Source organism: Equus asinus, chromosome 13 (genome assembly GCF_041296235.1).
Source record: "Equus asinus isolate D_3611 breed Donkey chromosome 13, EquAss-T2T_v2, whole genome shotgun sequence".
NCBI classification, from domain to species: Eukaryota; Metazoa; Chordata; class Mammalia; order Perissodactyla; family Equidae; genus Equus; species Equus asinus.
The window spans coordinates 55731222-55755640 of NC_091802.1; the positions used below are offsets into that span (position 1 = coordinate 55731222).

General features: G+C 45.1%; 2 protein-coding genes across 3 annotated transcripts in view; both read right to left on the minus strand.

Annotated features, from left to right (window-relative positions):
• Positions 1-7339, minus strand: part of SLC25A19 (solute carrier family 25 member 19) — a 36017-nt gene extending 28678 nt beyond the window's left edge. Inside the window, exon 1 of one of the 2 annotated variants that reach the window (XM_070483609.1) lies at positions 7020-7339. The gene's annotated coding sequence lies outside the window, so the exon portion shown is untranslated. The remainder of the gene's footprint in view (positions 1-7019) is intronic. The other variant, XM_070483611.1, reaches the window with a different exon arrangement.
• A 940-nt stretch (positions 7340-8279) lies between these two features.
• The window catches only part of GRB2 (growth factor receptor bound protein 2), a 62172-nt gene continuing 46032 nt past the window's right edge, over positions 8280-24419 (minus strand). Inside the window, exons 3-6 of the mRNA XM_014839817.3 lie at positions 20623-20720; positions 14435-14557; positions 11278-11446; positions 8280-10476 (exon numbers count right to left, since the gene is read on the minus strand). Coding sequence (XP_014695303.1) covers positions 10291-10476; positions 11278-11446; positions 14435-14557; positions 20623-20720 — 576 coding nt within the window. The 3' untranslated portion in view covers positions 8280-10290. The remainder of the gene's footprint in view (positions 10477-11277; positions 11447-14434; positions 14558-20622; positions 20721-24419) is intronic.

Sequence of the window (24419 nt, forward strand, 5' to 3'; positions counted from 1 at the left end):
ACTTCTTGCTTTTTGCCTTTTCCTTTTTTTTTTTCTTTGCTAATAGCCATCCTGACAGATGTGACATTTTGTTCTGAGAAAAGTAGCCTCTCCCAACAGGTTACTTTTTTCAGGCTACAAAAGTGTTTGAAAGAGCAACTTTATGGTCAGAAAACCTTTGTAGAAGGACTTACATCACTTACTCAGAACAAAACATTTTGAATTTTGTTCAAATAAGTTTTTAAACAGATTTCATTCTAGGAGTAATCAAGCATCTCGTCTAAGACAGCCCCTCCATCTCTCAGCCTCAGTCATTTGCTCATTAGACTAATTTTGTCTGCCCAATTCCAGTGCAGGGAGATTAGAAGCAGTGGAAGAACCTTCTCAGAGCTTGCCTACCAGGAGGTTTAAATGTGAGATTCAGACACAGTTTTGTCCACATGAGATCAACTGCCAAACCACTTCCAACAGTCTGATAATTCAGTAGGGAAATAAGATCAGAATTTGTATCGAGAAATCAATACCTCCCCCTATACAAACCACCACCAGGCAGATGGTATGATGGAAGAGAAGATCTGATTTAAAATATCAACAGAAAAGATAAAATATCTGGGAACAAATATCACAAGAAACGTGCAAAACCTCCATGAGGAAAACTTTGAGACGTTCCCAAAGGACATGAAACTGGAAAGACGTGCCATGTTCTTGGATAGAAGACCCAACATCATAAAGATGTCAGTTCTTCTGAAGGTAGTTTATAAATTCAACATGATCCAAATAAAAACACCCAGAGGCTTTTTTTCTGGAACTAGACAAGCTGATTCTAAAGTTTACATTAAAAACATAAACAAGCAAGAAGGGCCAGGAGAACAGGAGAGGGAGAGCCATGGGGGAGGAAGGGCCCATCTGACATCAAACCTCTGTAAAGCCTCAGGAACTAGCCGAGTGCGCCAGGCACAGCTCCAGGGACAGACAGATAGACAGAGCGAGAGAACAGAAAACCCAGACACAGGACCCCACCATGGAGAAATTCAGTGTATAAGGTGCATCCTCTCAAATCTGAGAGCTGACAGCGGACCTCTTAATAAATACTATCTGGACAACCGGGTAGCCATCTGGAAAAAAGAGAGATGGATCCAAGCTCACACCGGTTACCAGGAGAGCCTTCAAATGGATCAAAGATTTAAACATAAAAAAATGAAAATATGAATGCATTCTTTTTTCTTTTTTTAAAGATTTTATTTTTCCTTTTTCTTCCAAAGCCCCCTGGTACCTACTTGTGTATTTTTAGTTGTGGGTCCTTCTAGTTGTGCTGCCTCAGCATGGCTTGATGAGAGGTGCCATGTCCGTACCCAGGATTCGAACTGGCAAAACCCTGGGCCGCCGAAGCAGAGCATGAGAACTTAACCACTTGGCCACGGGGCCAGGCCCTGGATGAATTCTTTTGCCTTCAATAAGAACAAGAGTCATGGGTGGGCACAGGGTTGGCCAGAGTTGGGCTGAGAGAATGAATCACCAGCTGTGGGAGCTAGCATTGATTAATCCACCTTATCCTGTGCAATCCTCAGTTTCTTTTATCAGCCTAAATTTCTTGACCTGAGGCTTAGAAAGGTAACTTGTTTAAGGTTACCTACCCAGTTACTCCCAAAGTACAGGAGGTGACCTATCCAAGGCCACCCCAGAATCTGGGGTCCTAACCCTTGCTCTCCTGTTCCTGGCTGCAGATGCGATCGACCACCACTGGCAATGTGGTTGTTGAAGCAGGGCTCCAGGCTGGGTGGGGGCAGGAGGGTGGGGCCGCAGGACAGGTCAAGGAGCGGTCCTGTCTTCAGGGAGTAGCTCCTCAGTTGGGCAAACAGACAAGGGACATATAAAATGGAGGAGGGGACAGGTATTCGGGGTTTGAGACTGTGGTGGAGCAAGAGTTCACAGGGAGCTGGTCAGGAAAGCTTTCTAAGAGGATATGGGGTGTGTAGAGACAGTTCTCATGTCAGGTTGGGGATAAGCTGACAAGAGAGAAAGAGAGGCCTTGGCCTGAGATCAGAGAAAAAGGTGGATGCTGGCTCAAGCAAGGGACACACTCAGAAAGGACTTAGAGGGCCAAAGAGTTGGCAAATTGGACCAGGCTCAGACTGTAAAAGGCCTTGAATGCCAAGATCATAGTCAGTATAGTCCCATTGCACTTAAGAGTTTGAAAAACACCTACACATGCAATCATGTTGGATCCGCAGGCCAACCTGGAAACACCGCTTGTTTTTCAAACAGATGAACGAAGGGATCAGAGGTTAAGGGCCCTGCCTGAGGTCACACAGCTGAGAATAAAGCCCTGGGTCTCGTGACTCCAGTCTGACGCTCTCCCCTGTACTGTGCCACTCCGAGAGTCAGGAGTCCACACTTGGTTCTCCCAACAACCTGGCAGAGGGGGAACGATTCTCAGCGGAAGAGAAAAGGCGTGACAGGGCAGTTAGGGGACAATCTGGATCATCTGAAGGAAGACACAGGGTGGAGCACGCGGGCGGCCACAGGCGGGGTTTCCTGGCAGCAGCATCCCCAGACACACAGCTGGCTCGTGCTGTGCAGCCCTGGTTCGCCTCCTGCCTCTCTGGCCTCTTCTTGCTTCCTCCTCTTCCCCTGGCCAGTCCTTGGGGCCTGGCCTTCCTCAGGGCTCAGTGCCCTGTTCTGCCCCCTTCCCTCATGGAGAGTGGAGAGCATGAGGTCTCACCCAGGGTTGTGGCTTCAGGGCCACCTCCACGCACACAGCCCCTGATCTTGGGTCCCTTGTTCAGATTTGTCTCCTGAGCTCCAAGTGAGCACATCTCCTGCTCCCAAACGTCTGTCCATGGGCACCTCAAATTCAACCCAGAGGCCTTTCTCGCTACCCCACCCACCCCCTCCTCTAGGGGTCCTCTCAATCAACAGCAACCACTGGTCCCCCATTGCTCAACCAAGGATCCGAGGGGTCATCGCTACCTCTCCTTTCCTTTATCTCCCATGTAAACATGGCTCAAACCGACCAGATTCTCCTTGTTCCTCCCGCCGCCCCCTCTCTCACCAGGAGAAGTGCCACAGTCTCTTACACTGCCCCCTTTCTCCACTGTTCTCTGCTTAAAATTCTTCAGGGTGTGTCTTCATAAAACCTTGCACATGAATGTTCACAGCAGCACTATTCATAACAGCCAAAGAGTGGAGACAACCCAAATGTCCATCAACTGACGAATGAACAAACTAAATGTGGTCTATCCCTACCATGGAATATTATTCAGCCATAACAAGGAATGAAGTACTGATGCGTGCCACCACGTGGACGAATCTTGGAAACATTATGCTGAGCAAAAGAAGCCAGACACCAAAGGTTACGTATTGCATGATCTTGTTTATACAAAATGTCCAGAATAGGCAAATCCATAGAGACAGAAAGTAAGACTGGTGGTTGCCAGGTGCTGGAAGGGGTTGGAGGAAAATGAGAAGTGAGTGATAATGAATACATAGTTTCTTTTGGGGGTGATGAAAATGTTCTAAAGTTGATGGCATAGGGACCAGCCCCGTTGCCAAGTGGTTAAGTTTGCGTGCTCCGCTTCGGTGGCCCAGGGTTCCGCTGGTTCGGATCCTGGGCACAGACCTAGCACCACTCATCAGGCCACGCTGAGGCGGTGTCCCACATGCCACAACTAGAAGGACCTACAACTAGAATATACAACTACGTATTGAGGGACTGTCGGGAGAAGAAATTAAAAAAAAAAAAGATTGGCAACAGATGTTAGCTCAGCGGCAATCTAAAATAAACAAAATTGATTGCATAATTCTGTGAATAATACTAAAAACCAATTAATGGTATGCTTTAAGTGGGTGACTTGTATGACAAGTGAATTGTATCTCAATCAAGTTATCCTTAAAAAAATTCAAAAACCCCAACCCCCCAGAGCTCCCCACTTCCAGCTCCTTCCTGTGGCTTACACAGGCCTGCTTCATGTGGCCTCTGCCCCTGCGCCAACCTCTCCTTGGGCCCTGGTCTCCCTCCCTCTCTACACTGCGCCCTCTCTGGAACTTGCAGCGCTGTCCTGCCTGAGGCTTTCTTGCCTGCAACACATTCCTTCCTCTCCACAGAGCGACCATCTTGCTCAGCTCAGCTCTCAGCTCTCTGTTTATGCATAACTGTCTCATCTTCTCTGACTTCTAGACAGGTGGGAGCGGCTGCTGAATGTCCCCCAAACTCCTACGCTCCCCTTAATCATGCCACTTCTCCCACTGAGTCATTAGTTGGCTGCCTTCTGCCGCAGACGGTAAGGTTGGGAATGCTGGCACCATTGGCCTTGTTCGTAGCAGCGTGTGGGACATACTATTCTTGTATCAGATGAGTACCACGGACATGTAGGATGTTTCACTCACTCTTCTAGGTGCGAGGGATGCAAGAGTGACTGAGTTCCTCCTGCCCTGAGGAGCTTACAGCCTGATAGGGGAGACGGGCAGGAAGAATTACACACTCACTAGAAACCAGCGAAGTAGCCATAAGGGCTACATAGAAAAACAGCGTGGTAAGGAATAGAAAGTGCTGGAGGGGAGGTGATTACTAATTACATTCAGGGAGGGCTTCTCGGAGTGAGGACTCATATTTGAGCAGACGCCTGAAGGAACCACATGACGATCTCGACAAACACCCAGTGAGGGAACAAGGAGCACAGGAGCGATGGCCAGAATAATGAGAGGAATGGGGAGCAGGGCTTGGCCCCAATGCGTTGGCCAAGTCTGCTCCAGGATGTACGGATGGTGGTCTCATGTCAGCTTTAACTTTGCTGTCATCACTGCTTCTTTATATTTAGATTATGATGAGCAATTCCACTTCTTCCCCCCAAACTTAACATTCTCAGCTGAGCCTTTCAAGTTCCTCCCCTCTTCACTATTCTCCAAGGTGGCCCCTGGACAGTCAGGGTAGGGTGATGTTTGGGAACAAAGGGCCCCTGATGTCAGGGACGCAGTACATCAGATGTTTCTCACTCAAGTCAGGGGTATAGCGGTGAGCTGGTGGAATCTGCCACTGGCCCTCTGGCTTCCAGCAGGTGGCTGGGGAAGAAAGTGGAGGACCACTTGGGCCAGCTGAGCCTAGACTCTGTCACACAGCCACACTGAGCTGCAAGGACGCTGGCGCATAGTCCAGCTGACTGGCCAGAAGCAACGAGAACCAAGCTGGTTCCCTTAAATTACCATGACCTCAACAGTTTCTTCCAGGCTATCCTGATTTGCCCTGTGCACCATTGCAAGTGAGGTCTTTTGAAAACTCATCTTTGATCACGCCCTTCATCTACAACACCAAGGGAATGCTTGTGTGTCAGCAGGGAGAGTGGCATTGTTCAGCCCACGTTTGAAGGCCCACAAACCCACCTGGACTCTTTCCTCGCTGCAGGAGGCTGCCCAGGCCCCACACACCTCTACTAACACTGCACTGCCTGCCCTGTGGGTCTACTTGTCCTATTTAGAACAATCTCCCCCAAGACCTGGTTCAAGCCCCACCTGCCCCCGCCCCCGACTGTGTGTTGTCCACAATTCCTCTCTGAAATTCTCTCATCCATCGGCTTGCATACCAATACAAGAATCACTACCAAAGAACGCATCGATATCAAGTACAGAAGCCTGAAGTCGGGTAATTCCAGTTTCAGGATGACTCAGAGCAGTAATGCCTGCAGTGTAGGAGTGGAAAGGGCAGCTGAAGGTCTGGGGGAGGACACAGATGAGCTCCCCTGAGCCTCCACCTTGAGTGGGGAGAGGTGCCTCCAGTTCCAGAGCCGGAAGGGAACACCACACACCCCAGGAATGAAGTTCACCAGGTGGATCGCTCCCAGGAGTGCTCCACCAGCCCCAAACGGGGTAGATAGGAAAGGGGGCGCTCCATGCCCTTTGATTCCCTAGCACAGGACAGGAATAGGGGAGGGGCACGGGCGGGCACCAGACGTGAGGGCACTTACACAAGGTCATAGCACTCACTCATGATGCAAGTTATTTGGGAGGGAGGCAGACCCTGATAAAGTGACTGCAGACTCAGAGGAGAGCTACGATGACTGTGCTTTCTAAAACCTAATTCTGGACACATCTGACAAGGAGATGGGATATTAAAACATTTGACTGTCTTTGGAGACCCAAGACCAGTGTCGCTTATCAGATGGGCTAGAATCAGATCTTGAAAGACCGTCTCAGTAATATCTTTTTGGGAGGGATACAGTCTACCTTTTAAATGAACTCCGTCACAGTTAAATCTTTTAAAAGTAGTGTTTAGAATGCCTTGAGTGGCAGGTGGGTTAGTCGACACCACTATCTCATATTTATGTACCAGTGCCGAGGGTACACAGAGTGGCACTCCTACTTCCTTAAACGGGGATGAATAATCTAAGATATAGTGGCAATTTAGGATTTTGATGCTACCCATCTTGGTAGCGAGCACAGGACTCATTTGTTTCGGGGCTCCGGCTGGAGTGAGGGGCTTGTAACCCCCAGGCCCAAGTTTAAGAAGGCCCCAAATGAACACACACTCCAGGAGGGTGTCCACTCTCTCCCCGTTCTCCTGTGTAAAACAGACCTCAGATCTGGTGAATGTGCATTACGTGTCAACACAGAATCTCAGGAGTCAGAAGCATTTCCGAGGAACGTAAATACAATTCTACTTCCATTTTTCCTAGTTATCCAGGCACTTTGGTAAAGCAAAACGTTCTGACTTGAAGATCACCTACTGCGAGCAGGTCAAGGGGCCAAGCATCAGGGACACGCAGGCCCCTTGTGCCCATCGCCTTTCCGGCCTGCCACCCAAGCAGCCCTGGTGCGGCAGACTGCCTCGGAGCACGTGGCGGGAGCTGTCACCACCATCCCCTCCACAATTAGGTCTTAAGACGAGCCTCTGTTAAAACTCCCAGGTCACTAAGTATGAAGAATGTCAGTGAGCCCAGGTGGGTGCGTCCAAGCTCCAGCCGCAGCAGAGCCCTCTGAAGAGTGGGCGCCTACGAGGAAGCCCCAAGGCCACTCACCCACTTGTAGCTTTTAGTCCAATCACAGCTGACCTGTTCCATGGCTGGGTCTTCCCAAAGATGCTCCCACTCAGATGCCTTCCCAGGAATTACAGATCCACGGTCAGCAGGGGTGCAATCACCAAGACACCTGTGACCAAACCGATCGTGTAGAAGCAGGGATTTTCCCAGTAATTCTGACACTACTAGTCAAGTCGAGCCATAAGCCTCAGTGAAGCTGCCAGTCACTGCCTTAAGTTTCCACTTAAATGGCCCCATTTGGAAACTTCTGCTCAGCTTTGGAGTAGCTGGCCTAGGCGGACCAGAGACCGCAGCCCCCAGGACAGTGCTGTGTAAAGTTCCTTCTCACACACGGTCACTTCTGAGAAAGGAGAATTGAAAACCCACACCCAAGCAGGGCGGCCACGAATGAGGTCGTAGGCTGAGCTCTATTTAAGAACTAGACAAGGAACACAAGTGAAATTCCTTGGGTTTAGCTTCTTTTCTGTTTGTTCTCTATAAACAAAACTTATTCGATCTTCTGTAGCCCGTGCTGCGTGTGCTGCAACAGGCCTCGTCTCACCTGAAAGCGGCCTGCTGAGTGGACAAGTGTGCTTCGGCTGCTTAGCACATCAAGACTGCTTCCACAATCATTCCATCCTTCTGTCCCTTATTTCAGGGGGTGCGGGGGGTGGGGGGAGGAGAGGGACAGAAGAGACAAGAGCCAACGAAGCTGCACTCTTCGTCCTCACAAAGCTCTAGGTCGAGACCGGAGTTTCCAAAATGTGGTCTACGGTTTCTGTCAGAAACACCAGGCACGCCTGTTGGTGGCTTCGACCACAATCTCGGAGTAACTGAGGGTGGGGTCTGGGAACCTGCGTTGTGAATAAGCTCCCCAGGGATTCTGAGGAACAGCGGGGGCATCACTCCTCCAGGGGCCCAGTGAGACCCTCATGCTCCCCAAGGAGCTAGGTGAGTCGATGTAAGGACACAAGAGTCCTGACTCTGTGACCTAACATCTGACATAGGTTTTAGGTTTTTTTTTTTTTTAAAGATTTTTTCTTTCTTTTTTCCTTTTTCTCCCCAAAGCCCCCCAGTACACAGTTGTATATTCTTCGTTGTGGGTCCTTCTAGTTGTGGCATGTGGGATGCTGCCTCAGCATGGTTTGATGAGCAGTGCCACGTCCACGCCCAGGACGCGAACACTGGGCCGCCTGCAGTGGAGTGCGCAAACTTAACCACTCGGCCACGGGGCCAGCCCAGGTTTTAGGTTTTTAAGTAAGGCGAGGGTGGGAAAAAAAAAAAGATACAGAGTGAAGAATTCACTGTATGTTTATTATTCACAGTTAATCACTACCTACCAAATGCTATCCGCAGAGTTAAAGGATTAAGTACATAGGTCTTTTTATTTAAACACTGATTTTTTAAATATATACACACAAAACTTAGTTCAGCAAGGCTTCATGATATACACCAATTCCAAAATAAAACAATCAAATGGTCCAGGTGTAGAATGCCAGATTCCTCTTATCCTCAGCGAGGAAGGGAGAAGCTGTCAGGAAGGGAGAAGCTGTCAGAGAGGGAGCGAGGAGAGCGGAATGCTCCATCCAGAAGAGCAGCCGCCTCCTGGGCCTCCGAGCGCTCCAGGCTGTCTGTCTCCATAACCAGAGGCCAGGGGAGACTCAACGGACCGCTTCAGAACCCAAAGGCAGTCACCAGCTCCGGGCAGCCCCATTTTCGTTGTGGGAAGGGGACTGGGTGGAGAGAGGGAGTTCAGAGGCACATCACTAGGAGGGACAAGCAGCTGACAGGAGACGCAGAGAGGGAGCTCCGCGATGGACTCAGCCTTCCTCCATTTCCAGTCTTTCCTTCCCAACTGTCCCTGCTTCTCGGAGACATGTCCTTTTCAGGGGTTAGGGTGGAGCCACTATAAACACAGCCCGCTGTGAATGGAGACATGGAAACCCCCCAGCCGCTCCTTGAACGCTGCCCTAAGGCCCACCTGGGCAGGCTAGGTAGGGACACAGAAGGTGAAAGCCATGAAGAGACACCCCTAGCTTTGAGAGCAAGAAAAATGAAGTGAGAACTCTCACTTGCCGCCCCAGTGCAGGAATCCGGTATAACCTGATACAGTTAAGGAGCGGCAGAAAGCTTGGGCTTTCCCATGTTTGAAACTTGCTGGCTCTAGGGATTTGCATCTGGGGGTCCCTGGGGTTAAGGAGGCAGACAACACCTGAGACTGCAAGGTTAGTCAAGGACTCTGACTCCCTTGCAGCCAGACCCAATCTGAGGTGGGAAGAGCTGTAACGGCTCCTCCCTCCTGGGGCTGGTCACACTGCACCCGGTGCAGCCACTCCAGACACCCAGGCTTCTGGCTCCCTTCAACTCTGGAAGGCTCATGAATATTAAAGCTGAACCTTAAAGACTTCTGGCTTGGAAGAGGCAGAACGCCCACACCCTCCACTTCTACTTGTCTCTTCTCTACTCTTTTCCCTTCCCCCAGGGAAAAATATTTACACAGAGCAGGAGACAAACTGGCCAAAAAGCTCTGGACTGTCTTTAACTTATTTTAAAACAAAACAAAAAACACCACTCAGAAGCAACCCTTGAAAATAAGGAAAAAGGCACTATGAAAAAACAACATGCTCGGTAATACAATTTGGAGAGAAAACAATGTGGAAAAGAGCTGTAGTTCTCAGTCTGACTTTCTCAGGAAGCCGCAAGGGGCACTGCTCCTTCCTTCCACCCCACCTACTTCCACTTCAGCAAAACCTACGGGGGGTCAGGGGTCGCGGCTGGAAGGCAGATCCTACTCGCCCTCCCCTCCTCTGGCAGAAGCTCCACAGCAAGGGCTTGGCGCGCCCGCCCGCTCCTTTCTGTGTGTATGTAGGAAGAATACAGAGACGGCTGTTCTTCTTTCAGTCATCCCGACTGAAACAGACATTTGCATAGAGAAAATACCAGCCCACTTGGTTTCTTTTCTTTTATTATTGGCATCAGCTAGGACTATACGTGGCATTAAACGTCATGCACTGATGAACAGAAGAGGAAAAGGATGAAAAAAAGGACAAAGGAGGAGAAATAGGAGCAGCAGTGAAAATTTGTAATAAAAACTCTCTTCTTAATTTATAGGTAAGATTTGGCATTGTTATATCCAACTCCCCCTCCCACCCCCCAAAGTGCCAACCAAAGTGAGAGGGTCACAGGTGACCCAGCCAGGTGGTCTGAGCTCCCTCGCAGACTGCTGTTAGGGGCAGCTCGTGGGTTTAATTCTTTTGTACGTTTTAAATTTTTTCACTTTCTTTAAATAATCTCTTCTTGATTCTTAGACGTTCCGGTTCACAGGGGTGACATAATTGCGGGGAAACATGCCGGTCTGCCCGTGGCAAGCCCCTTTCCACCAGTTGGGGTCTGAGTTATCCATGACGTGGATAAAGTCTCCCCGACGGAATCCCAGCTCTCCATCCTCCTGGGGATCAAAGTCAAAGAGGGCTTGGACATACGTCGGCTGCTGCAGAAGAGGGGCAGGAAAAAACACAGACATCGCATTTCTGACGGTGGCCAGCCCCCGCGTGAGGGGACTGGCTACGGGAGGGAAACAGATGTGTGCCAACTTGTTCACATTTCCTGAAATAACCTCCCATTTCTCCTCTCCTCTCCATTTATTCTTATGGATTCTAAGTTTACTCCAGGTGGGTGTAGTGTAATCTTTCGCCAAAGCTCAAAAATACTGGGGAAACCTCACTCTGGCGGCCACTTGTGCCATGTTATCAAGTAGAGAGTGGCAAGCACTGCTTTAAGGGGAAAGAACTTCAGAGACAGCCATTGAGGTTATGTTTATAATGCCAGGATTTGAAAATGCTTTAGTTCCTATCACTTTATCACTTAGACAATCCTTAAGGTTTTATAGAGTCAAAAGGTCAAGAGCTTGAATAAAATGAGGTGGTGCTAATCCTAGCACGCAGCTAGGATTTAGGGACAGGAACAGAGCAATGAGTGTGGACCCCTCTCCCGCACAAGAATGATTTTCCTCACAATTTGCTTCCAGGGAAAGAATGTTTGAGAGTGTGTTAAAGAGCCTCTTCTTAGAGACACAGGTGGTAAACTAGCAACACACTGCCTCACAGAAGCAGCCTCTGGAAAAGGCAAAACCTTTTTATTTCAAACTTCAAATCTTTAACATGAATTAAGAGTAACATTTTGAATAACGAGCATAGAAGCCCTAGAAGGAATCCTTTGAAAGGCACCTGCTTACCTGAGAAGCTATTCTTAATTGCTAAAAATGATCCCAATCGCTCTCTTAGAGAATTACCTGTGGCACCTGTTCTATGTCCCGGAGAAATATCTGCTGGTTTCTGGAGACAGATGTGGATCTGTGATAATCTACCAGCTCATTCAAAGAATTGAACTTCACCACCCAAAGGAAATACTTCCCAGCTCCATCTCGGAGCACCTTGAAGTGCTGCACGTCGTTTCCAAACCTGGGGAGGGGCAGAGAATACACGTGAGAACAGGCCGGAGGGCTCTGCCCTGGCTACCGGGGCCGTCTGCCCATCAAAGCGGAGTCTTGAGAGAACCAGTGTTCTGGCAACACTCCTCAAAGCCTGAGGGGCCCAGGACTGTGGCACAACATGACTTCCTGGCTGCAGAGTTAGGAGAATCACTGAGCGCCCGAGCCTCATCCGCTGGGCCCGATGACCACCAGCGACAACACGAAGAATCCTCACCAGACAGGGAAACCCCCTCCACCAGTGTGTCCAATTCTGAAGATGTTTGTGAATAAAAAGAGAATGCCCTAACCTAGGGCATGCCTCTATGTGCCCTGCACTGCCCCAAATGAAACAGAGCCTTATTTAAGGCAAGGAGTGTGACTGACTTAACTTTTCAAGAAAACAAAACAAAACTTAGGTGAAATGCTTTTAACTGAAGCATAATTGACATATAATAACTTAGTTTCAGGTGTCTATTATAGTGATTCGGTATTTACATCCATGACGAAGTGATCACCACAATAAGTCTAGCCACAATCTGTCACCATACAAAGTTATTACAATATTACCGACTATATTCCCTATTCTGTACATTACATCTCCAGGACTTATTTATTTTATAACTGGAAGTTTGTACCTCCTAATCCCCATTTAAAGACTACAAAATGTAGGATAGGGAATAAAGTGAGAAGAAGTGGACTAATGGATATACTTTCAACAATTCTCCTGTAACTGGGAACAGTTTAAAGTCACATTTTCCATTCAGGGATTTTACTTCTATTCAGGGGAAAAAGGTCTCAGATGAAAAGAACATACTGGGACAATAAATAAAAGAGGCCCAGGCACCAAAAGGGAAAAGCTCCCTTGTCTGGTGGCTGGCAGAACAGCGAGAGCCTGATGAGTGGGAAGGGCCGCTAGCACAGAGCTGTCTGGCTAGAGCACCAGCCCAACGAAGGCTCTGCCTGTCCTGCTCACTGCTCAGTCCTCAGCGTCCACACCATCACACTGTGAAGAGTAGCTGAACGAGTGAACGACAGTCTCTCCTCCCATCAGTCTTACAGCATAAAGAAACAAAACACTTCTTAAAAACAACCCAGCAGGTGGCAGCACTGAGCTTTGAGGAAGCCACTGAGCATGATGCACCAAGTGTTTAAGAACAGTACTACTATTTCACGGGAGAAAAAGGGCAGATGGGGAGAAAGCTTTATGAGGAAGAACAGATTCAAACGACACTTCTGGCCCCACAGAAGCCCAGTCCCACCACCGTGCAATGCAGCCGCTTTCTGAAAGGGAGACGGAGTCCCTGACAGTGAGGTGTTAACCACTGCGGTGTTTCCACAACATCATGAAACTAGAGAACATCTCAGAGACAAGATTCTTGAACATCCTTTGTGAAGGTGTTTGTGTTGTTAAAGGTGGTAGTGACATCTATCTCAAATTTTATTTCTAAAACAATAAATACATAAACTCTTTAAGGTTTTTATTTGATAAAACAGAATGGCTTCGGAGCGTCCTGGCAGCTGCTGCATGAGCATGCTCAGCGATTAGTCAAGGCAATCAGACAAGGCCCCGAGTGAACACTAACTGCCGCGGTGGTTTTGGCCACCATCCAATGATTAATTGCTTGTATTCCTCGTCCATTTATATTTGGGTCAGTATAAAACGTAAGGAAAACAGATGATGAAATACAAGTTAATGAGAAGTCTCAAGATACTTCCACCTCAAGATACTTTCTGTCAGGTCCTCATTTGCATGTGTTTCATCAAGCACATCAAAAAGCCACTGTTCCTATGCATGTGGGAGTAAGGAAATCTCTGTACCTTCCACTCAATTTGCTGTGAACCTAAAACTGCTCTAAAAAGTCTACCGAAAAAAAAACCTCACTGTTAGAAGAAGAAAACTGATAATCAAATCCAGTTTGACTTTTTCATGTTGGGACTAAAAACTAACCATACTGGAAACACATCTGTAAAGCGTTGTAAATATCACCTAAAACCACCTCCCCTATCTTCATTGAGAAAAAGAACACAAAGATTCTAAATTTAAATCTACATTTCAAAAACCTACACTTTTGGTCCTAAAGTGAAACAAGATATTCGGTTGATTTTTGAAACCGAAAAATCTTCACATCATTTGCAAATGGCAAATAAACTGTCTTATAGCCTTCACTTAAAAACAACCAACGTAATCTGTATAATAGAAGTGATCTGAGTTTGTAACCTAATCACTCCTTTGTCACATGCAGGATGAAGTGATTTGTTAAGAGCCCTAGGGGAGGTGTTCTTGTGATAGTATATTAACTAGAAAAGGACTGAGTCAAAACACATATGGGAATGACAATTTGATTCAAAATCCTTATGTCACAGATGGGGAGAGATTTGCTTAGAATCCTCAAAGTTCCAGTTTATATTCAAGATTCCCTGGGTGCTAAAACTCCGTCTTGCCCATTCCCTGCTCCCTCCCACATTTAAATTTACCACTCCGGAAAGCAAAAAGCACTTGTGGTAACTTTTTCAAGTTCATGTAAGAGACCTAGGATGGTGCAGGCAGATTTAAGCTAGATATCTGGTAAAGGTGTGCAAAAAGGCAGCTGAAATGGCGATGTCCTTAACGAGAGTGCAGGAATCCCACAGATGGCAAGGGTGCTCAGATGAGGAAAGAGCTGCATGGCAAACACTATGGAGTGGTGGGGATTAGGGAAAAGTGGGAAGCACATGCTGTCTGAAGAGCAGCTGCTGCTCAGCAACTAAAGACTGTTTCCACATGGGAATCTGAACCCAGGGCTGCTAGACTCATTTTTAAAAGGAGCCAGAAATTAGAATTTTAATGTAAAATTTTCTGATGTGTAAAATACTGTTTAGGCTAAACCTCTACCAGTTTGCAATCACTGGTGTGTGTAGCCAGACACCCGGCCTATGGCTTAACAACTCAGATCAGTTGGAGACAGGATTCCAGGCAACCAAAGCAGGAAATACTTACTTGACAGAGAGGGAGAAATCCCCAGGAGCACTCTCACTCTCTCGGATAAGAAAGGCCCCATCATGCCGCTGTTTGCTAAGCATTTCTTCTGCCTTGGCTCTGGGGATTTTGCCAAAAAACCACCTAAGGAAGGAAGGCAAGCCAGTCAACATCTGCTTCCCCACATAGAAACGGGATATCCAGCCTCCGAAATGTGAGTAACAGAACACTCCTTGCCAGAGGAAGGGGCCTCTTGCTTTACCCTCCAGTCTCAACATGCCCAATCACGCTGTTCGGTCAGGTCCTCCCCTGAGAGATGGACCATCCCCCTTCAAACGACTTCACCCTACCCCACTCTCCAAAAAATGACTCATAAGGTACGACTGTGGGCCACTCTTTCTACAGAGGAAGACACTTAAAAATAGGCCTCCAGGCCAAAGCCCACTGGGCTCCCTACGGACTCACCAGCAAGGCATAGGGGAAAGCCCAAGCCTACTGATTTGAAACACGGGACACAGCCCCTTCTTGCAACCGTTTGATACGGCTGCAGCTTTGCTACGGTGGGAGTGAGGGAATGGGGGCAGGAAAGTTGAAAGGCCCAGAAGCTGGAGACAGGGCTACTTCTTATAACAACCCACAGGGAAGACTGTCAGGCTGTGAGAGAGCAGATCTGCTAGTCACCATGGTTGGCATTTCTCTTAAAGCCTCTCTCTGCTGTCACTGCTCAGAGTTTAGCTTTCAGGAACCATTAGGAACATCATAATTTACCCTATGCAGAGGAAGCTAGCTGCAAAATTTGATTTTTCATTTGGAGCAAGTTACAGATTCTGTTCTCAATGCTAATTCACCCTGGCCACAAGAAAAAGTGGGTGAATTCACAGAAAACTGTGGGAGCAACTGGCCTGTGGCTTACCAGGAGGAAGAGGAAGAGAACACTCTCAAATGGCTTCAAGTCACAGCTGCCTATTTCACATGAAAACCAGTTTTAATTCGGATGGATGAACTGTGAAAACAATGTTCTGTTTCCAAAGTTGCCTTAATGTGTTTTTATTATTTTTAAAAAGCTACAACATGACTTACAGCTAATAAAGACCTATCTGCTTCATCAGACTCCTTACCTGGTAACTAACATTCAGTAAATATGCAAACTACAGTGACAAAGGTACCTAACAGTCCCTTAAAGTTATAAATCTAATTTATGTATCTATCTTATAAGCAACTGCAGTGCAAGATGTCTCTAAAATAATCACTATACTAAAATTCAGACAGAAATATGTGAGCTGCTAGGAAGGAGACATTCAGAAGTTGCCACAGGTAACCCTGCAACACTCTGAAATCTACCTACTTGTGTCTTTCTGATTTTGCAGACTATACTGCCAAGGTGTGGAGGGGCTGGCACCATCTATCTTCCTGCTTCTACAGATAACTCAAGAGTGAGTCCTCCAGGGCCTGCAAGCCAGGCCACACAAGAGAGAGCACGCATTAACACAACAGAATGATCTCCAACTGTGAAAGGACAGCTAACAGTACTGAGACCATTTAAATGTTTTCTATTTGAATCTCTGGGGCTTTCAAGTTTATAATGCACTTACATGCAGTGGGCATTTGACTGGGGTGGGGTGAAGCTACTCAACAGCCACACTCTCCTCCTAAATCCCCAAGATCTTCCCACCAGGCAGGCATTTTCTTTCCCCCTTTTTAAAGCTATATGTAATGAATATAAACTACAATAGCCAAGATGTGCCTGAAGTAAAAATAAAAAGCAACACTTGGGCCAGCCCCAGTGGCCTAGCGGTTGAGTGTGGCTTGCCTGGGTTCGGATCCCAGTTGTTGGCAGCCATGCTGTGGTGCCAGCTCACATAAAAAAGAAAAAAAGAGGAAGAGTGGCAATAGACGTTAGCTCAGGGTGAATATTCCTCAGGAAAAAAAAAAAGACAAGCAGCCCAAGCCTCTTCCTTCAAACTCCCCAGAGGCAGCAACTGTTGGCGGTCAGGTGTGCATGTTGTTAGATCTTCTCTTATGGTGCACAAGTATACAGATACGGTAGGACTGTTTTCTGGCTCCCAGCTTAAAATTAACTCAATCTTATTTTCAATTAAAAAAAAAACCTGTAGTGAAGGAAAGTACTCTAATTGGAATTTTTACAAAATGAAACAAATCCTGTTACAATAAGCACCTAGACTGAAAAATAGAAAACCAGTTGGAGACCAACTTATTAAAGAAAGATTTCTTTTGTATGTGCTCCCATTTTTACTAAACACACACACACTCATTCACATTCCCTCTCTCTCTCAATGATGTCCCACAGCACAAGAGATACCACACAGTATGAGGAACAGCTACCACTTTGTTAAAACATTTAAATACCACTACCCTACATTTCCATAGCACTTTATACTATTGATAAATTTGATTAGCTTCCTTTGAATGGTGATATTTCGGTGTTTAACTACATGGCTATGGTTGAAATTTCAAAAATCTTTAAAAAGATGGGTTTATATACTACAATACAAACAGCAAGGGAGAAAGCTAATGGGAGGAGGTGGCTTATTTTCCAATTTAATTCTTCACTACGTCGCATGGGCTCCCATTCATATCCATTTAATGTGAAAACCACATATTTAGATCCACCTCCTGGTATATACAACTCACGTTGCAACGCTAATGCCAACAATCATTTCATAGTCTGTGTTTAATTTGTTAACTCAAATGCTATAGTAGGTCATATTCCATTTTAAACTTCCCTTTTCCTCCCTAACAAAAACTAAAGGTTAGGGGGAGAGGATGGGAGGGAGGAGACAGGGAGGGGTGCGCTGGTACTCTGTGCTCTCCCACAGCTGTGAAATCAACACTGACCCTGTACTCACAAATACCCAGGCACAGAGCAGTCCCATAACATGAAACATGCCTGTAAGGCCAATCACCACATAGGTACAGGTCATGGTCTTTTTTAGTAATATGGTTTCCTTTTTCAGAACCCAGACTGGATGAACACTGCCTGACTTTCAGCCAGAGTCTGTGAAGAACAACACCATGGAGCCTGTACTGGATGCTTCTCGATCAATTATTATTCCAAAGTTCTTTATAGTGGGGAAAGAGGATCAGGCATGAGAACGACCTTTCCTAAAAAGCTAACCAATTAATCAAATCAGTAACTACAACTTTCTAAGAGAGGTGGCCTTTCCTGTATTTTCTCAGTGGGATTCAAAAAGCCTATGTCATTTGAAACAATCTGAAGAAAAATAAGGATTTAGAGTCACAGGCATTTTATTTAAAATAAAAATTTCAGCATGATGTTCTGAATTCCCTATCAGCTTAGAAATATGGAAATGAAAAGGAACTTAAGTTGATTTTGTTATCATTGGATATAGTGCTGGAGTTGGCAAATTATGGTTTTCGACCTAAATCTGCCCAGTGTTTTATGGTCCACAATCTGTTTAAAAATTTTTAAAAGCTGTTTTAAGAAATTCAAAAGAAGAATATGTGGTATGACAAAGATTGCATACGGCCCACAAAGCCTATTCTTTGCGGCTTTACAGAAGAAGTTAAGCCAACCTTGGATCCATTTTGAGCATAGACGGAAGGAACAGATGTGCACAAATTATTTGGTTTACGGGGACCAAGGGAGGATGCATTGTGTGAACGAATGAGCCTCTCCCACTCCCAGAAACGACTACACAATTGCTTCTCCCCATTGAGTACATTTCACGAAGCGGTTCAGGAAAAGCCCACACAGCCCCCAAAGCAAATACTGACACTAAGTGGCTCTAAGAATGCAAAGCTGGGGTTGGCCCCGTGGCTCAGTGGTTAAGTTTGCACACTCTGCTTTGGCGGCCTGGGGTTTGCCAGATCCTGGGCGTGGACCCACACTCCGCTCATCAGGCCACGCTGTGGTGGCATCCCACATAGACGAACTATAGTGACTTACAACTAGGATATACAACTATGTGTTGGGGCTTTGGGGAGAAAAAAGAGGAAGAAGATTGGCAACAGCTGTTAGTTCAGGGCCAATCTTCCTCACCAAAAAGTATAACTTAAAAAAAAAAAAAAAGAATGCAAAGCTGTGCTTAGTACACTTCCCAGGAAATCTGCAATAATCTCGAGCTCATCTTTCAGAGTTTATCACGACTTGTGCCTATAGTAAGCGACCTGGGCACAGCTGCGTGTTAACTCCCAGTCTAATGTTATAGGAACCTCAAATGAGGGGCATTATCAATCCACTGACAGGGGTCCAGGAATCTCTTCCACATATACCTTTGAAGATTTAATGCTTTTGGCTTTTATTATGATAAACAACTTGGTCCAGGCCTTTGTACAAAAATTTGGATCTCAGTATCAATTCAAAAGTATTTACTGAGCTACCATATGGAGAAGCAAGGCACAAGTTATAATGGAATATAAAAGCAGAAGATGTAAATTCTCCAAGGAATCTAAAATCTTTTTTTTTTAAGGAGGGGGGAGATTGAACTCATAGTTAAAAAGATACAATACAGTACAAGTTTCAAACAAAAACTAGAAAAATATACTTTACAAATCAGACTGGTTTCCACCTTGTAAATCATTCAATGAGACATTTACTGAGCCATTAAGGTGCCTGGTTCTTCTTGAAATAAAAAGAAGTTTCCTTGAAGACCTTCCAGTTTCTTCACTACAGAAACTTGCGTATACATATCTTCTCATTACCAAACTGCAGGGTGACCCAACTTTCCCTCCCCCGGTTAAGGCTTCCTAAATGTGATCTTTCCAAGAGTTTCATATTAACTACGTGGAAATTTTATTATACCATAATTTAACTACAGGATCTAAGCTTCCAGCACCTAGCACAGTCTCTGTCACATAATAAGAACTCTGTACAAGTTTAGTGACCAAGGCATGAATCCAACAGATAGTTTTAAGGTGAAGCTCCTGAATCATTTGTTTCATTTTATAGAAGGCAAATCATCTTTTGGGAACAGATTTGGTTCACAAGGTAGCATTTGGTCCACATTTAATTCCTAGTGGTAGTCACCTCTGAAAGGAGTATGGTGAGAAGCTCATACATTGCTCTATAGTTTTCCACACTGAGTCTTTTATAAATGAGAATTATATTCATAAATTACTGGCATTGAAACAAAAATACTAGAAGCTTTCCTAATTTATAGGGTAAAAAGGAATGAACTAGACTATCTCAAAGGCCTTTTTGAGCTCTCAACATTAAACTCTGTGTAAGATGAGGTGTGGTTAAGATCTCCGCTCTAGTACTTGAGGGAAGAGAAATGAGAGGTACACATCAGAGCAGTGAGGAGGAGAAAAGACAACGACTACTACTCCAGGCGGGCCAAGTCATCTACAAGGCTTATTTATCATTTTGTGATAAACCAAGTAGACAGCGGGAATCTACCATTGCCTCATGTCTCAATCGCATTCTAGTTTGAGCACTGAAAACCCCAGTTCCCCCTGACATACAAGGTATGAAAAATGACAGCTTTTGAGGTAGGAGCAGGGCCAATGAAAGAAGTGGTGGGTGAGGGTGGGAGGACAGTGGTCTGAAGGGCTCCCAGAGTCCCATCATTTCACATATCATTATCAAGGGGGAGGGGGTGAGTTTCTAGGGGAAAAAAAGAAAGAAAGAAGTTCACTGCTCTCGGCAGCTTGGAGTAGGAAAGAACTTTCTTTTCTCTGAAGTGGGAACACTAAGTAAGGGCAAGGACAGTGATCTGGAGATACAAAGATTATTAAGATACAGCCCCAGAGGACAATCAAACACATCAATACAAAGATTATTAAGATACAGCCCCAGAGGACAATCAAACACATCAATACAAAACCATATGACAAATGCCTTTTCTAAAACTCAAAAAAAAATGCAGAATTACAAAACATCTGGCCCCAAAGGTTTCAGAGAAAGAGAATTACGGACCTGGGTAACTGTTGTTTTATTATTTGAAGATCACTGACAGCTATCAATCTAAACACATACTATTATTATATAATAGTATATAAATTATTGTTTTAAATGAAATAATCGTTTCATTAAAGATTACCAGCAACTATTATTAATCTAAAACATATACTATTATTGACTATTATACTATCATTATATACTATTATTAACATGCAAAATCAACATGCTTTGTTAATTCCCTGGGAAGATAGAAAATAGAATGACATTCACCCCAGTGATCTTAATTTTAAAAACAAGCAGGCGAGACCAGGTGAGCCCAACTTACGGATGTGGTTTCATTTCTATGTAATTCTTGGGAATGAAGCCATCTTTCCCATTGAGTTCTGCCTTGTACCAGTTCTGATCACATTCTTCATTCAAAACCTGAAAAGAAATAAGACAAGGAAAATAACCAATCATTTCCTTTCACTCTTAAGAGGGTAGCCACTAAGACAATTATGTTGCTGTTAAGGTTTTTTTTTTAATAAAAGATGTTATCTGAAGTATTACCAGTTACATGGATGCAAGACTTGTAACTTCAAACCACCAGCATTATGTCAACTGTGATGGTTAAAATTAAAAAGAAAAAGAAATTTTCTCTGGAAATGAGAGTTCAAGCCTCCAAACATCTAACATTAAACCCTCAGCAGGAAAGCAGAAGGAAGAGTGACAGGGAAAAGTAATAGGTTAGTTTGGGAGAGGAGATTCCGGAAAACAGCAAACAGTGACACTGGAAAATGAAAGGAGCCCAACGAAGATGAAATAAGCCTGCAATCTGGGAGAGAGAAGTTTAACAGCAGAAGCGAGCAGCAACAGAGAGTTTTAAGCCTTCTCTGGAGATCTTCAAGCCAACCTCCAGAATCACAGGGATGCAATCCTAGGATTCCCTAATTTCTTCTTTAGGTTCTCCATCCCAAGTACGGGGCACCCACCAAACAGGTCCATCACGCTGCTGCTTGCGTGCACATCCACGTGCCCTCACATGGGAAAAGTAATTTTATGAAAAAGCATGGCAAGTCCTACTCACTTCACTCACCCTCAGGGCCACAAGGTGTTTGAATTAGAAAACGCTGGAAGCACACCCAATTTAGAGGGAAGAGCTGGCAATCATACAACTGAACCACTGCAGTCCAACAGACTGCAATGAAAGAGAGTGAGAACAGACCTAGAAACGTGGCATGACTCCCCGAGGTTACAAGCTAATGAATCACACAGGCACCTTCAGACCCTAACCAGTGTCCTCTCTAGTGCTGCTCCTTGAGAGTTACATGGATAGGGCAGGCCATGATTCTGTAATCTGTAGAGACTTATACGGAGCAAAATAGATCGAGATACAGTATAAAAGCCACCCTTTCAGTCTAGATTTCTAAAAAAAGACAAAAGGCAGAAGGCATTTAAAAAAAAAGAAGGTAGGGGCCGGCCTGGTGGTGCAGCAGTTAAATGTGCATGTTCCGCTTCGGCAGCCTGGGGTTCGCTGGTTCGGATCCCAGGTGTGCACATGGCACCGCATGGCAAGCCATGCTGTGGTAGGCATCCCACATACAAAGTAGAGGAAGATGGGCACAGATGTTAGCTCTGGGCCAGTCTTCCTTAGAAAAAGAGGAGGATTGGCAACAGTTAGCTCAGGGCTAATCTTCCTCAAAAAAAAAAAAAAAGTAACTTAAAAGGGAAAATAGAAACGTGAGCCCAATTCTCAAATGGTGAACATGGAAAATGCTGATGGACTAGTAGAGGGATAGCTAATCTACACTATTCAACAAAGTTCCAAAACGAAGTTGGTAAAATTCTTTATTCAAGATGCTGAACAATGGTGTACTCATTGCCAACTGAGAACCTGGATTGCTTTAGTCTGCATGATGTGTATGTACTGACATTTCAAAGTGAGATACAACTTTAGAAAGGGTAGATAAGACCCACAGAAAACTAACAAAGAGCCAAGCCATTAATGACGCCTCTCAGTGGATTCACTTCTGAACAGAGGCTACACCCTGAGGAGTTCTACAATGCTGGTGTCTATCTACGACGCTGGACAACCTCAGGTCCCAGATGTCAGTCACTGAGTGTAAGTGTGCAAGATAAGATGGCAAATCCTGCAAGAGCTAAAAAATGTGAATAGAACTCTGAAAAACCAGCTATTGGTAAATTCTGTCGCCTCAGTGATGGAAACTATTTCCATCAGTCTTTCCCTTTAAAAAAACATTGTATTTTACTAAACACTGCAGTGATACAAACTAATATATGTAAAATACATTCATAATTTTAAAATCTGCATTTCAAAAACACTGAGCTGTAGCCAGCAAAATTATTCTGTTGTGAGACAGTTATAAAGCGTACACTGACGACGAAGGTTTGGGAGGGAGAGTGCTCTTAAGGCGCTCCCTGCCACGATGACACTGGCACCCTGGGCCGTGCGGCTTAATCTACCAGCATCACAGGAGATGCTGTAACCTCCAGAGGGAGCCTGTCATGGCACGGCCCGTCACAGAAGTCTCAACAGCATGAGAACAAAGGAGCTATTTTAAAAGTTCCTTAAGGCCAGGATTCTGTTATCTACCAAAAAGAAAGGCTTGAGGAATGTGGCCTAGTAATTATCTTATAAAGCATCATCCTCTAATAATAATAATAAAAAATCCGTAGGCTTATGAACAAGAGTTTTTCAAAATGTCTTTAAAATTCCTGAAATGGCAAGTTGTACCTACTCTAAAGATTTCTTGAAAGACAAAGGAGAGTCAGGCCGACCAGGAAGTGATTGTGGCCTGTTTGTGCATCAAAACAGAATAAGGTAATCGCTTGGAAAAGACCACTTTTAATTTGTGACCAATACCTTGCAGAAAAGGGTGACTGTGTTACATGCCAGGAGTTTATATAGCTGCATATTCTTCTCATCACCTTTACTAACATAGATGCCCCCTCCAAATGTACCCCCTAATAAAAGAAACTGCAGGGCAACTCCCAGATTTGGCATCAACTTAGAACCATGGTTTTCTACAGAACAAAACTATTAGTTGGTGTTTAGGATGCTTTTTTCCCCCAAGAAGGCAGAGAAATACAGAATTGATGTACTTAGTTTATTTTTAACGTAATGTTTGAATACATGAATGATTAAGATTTTGGTTCTTTGGAACATTCTAGTATCCAGAATATCACTTTACCAGAAAGCCAAAGTGTTACTGTGCATGCCTCTAAACCTCTTTACTCTAGAACTTAAGAAAAGATTAGCTCTGCTGGAGGCAAAGCACAGGAGAAAGAGGGTACCTGCTGACCCTGGGCCACCCTGAGAGTCAGGGACCAGCTCCTTCCACCCACCTGCTCCACTGGGTACATCAGCTTTCACATGCAAGCCCTGAAACTAGGATGGCATAATTTAAAAGATATTTAAAGATTAAGTTTTATTCAAATATTTAAAACAGCAAAAGGTACAAATTAACATAAGTGAGTCTAAAGTGGAACGGAGAAAGGAACCAGAACCATATGTGAATGAGTTTGCACCTACAAAGACTGTGTTTCATTTGCTAGGGTTTTAGATAAAAGCTCACATCCTTCACAAGTAATTTTAAAAGCCTGATCAGAGTTCTGAGAATGAGGAAGCTGCCCCTATCAACCATTTCCCCACAACCGAAGGCAACTTATCATTCGCTCACTCATTACCTCTTAACAAAAAGATGGTTGAGTTCAACAACCAAATTTTCACTCAGTTTTGAAAATTCTAAGGAATGCTGTAGCTATTACCCTACAGCCCCATGTTCTACTCCAACCCCCATATTCCCTGAAGTTATGACTTTTTAGCCATATGAAACTTTGGGGTTTAACGGAAGCATACTGATGAAGAGATGAGATTACGAAAGGAGGAAGAGACAAGTTTCAGTGAAGTTTTTTGCTTTTTTGCAAAAAGACTGAAAATTATGTTAGAGCCCAAATCAGGAAGAAACCTGAAAGATGAGGAATGATGTGAGTTTATACAGGAGAACTGAAACCATTCCAGCCTGGGGCCGGCCCCATGGCTGAGTGGTTAAGTTTGTGCACTCTGCTTCGGCAGCCCAGGGTTTTGCCAGTTTGGATCCTGGGTGCGGACATGGCACTGGT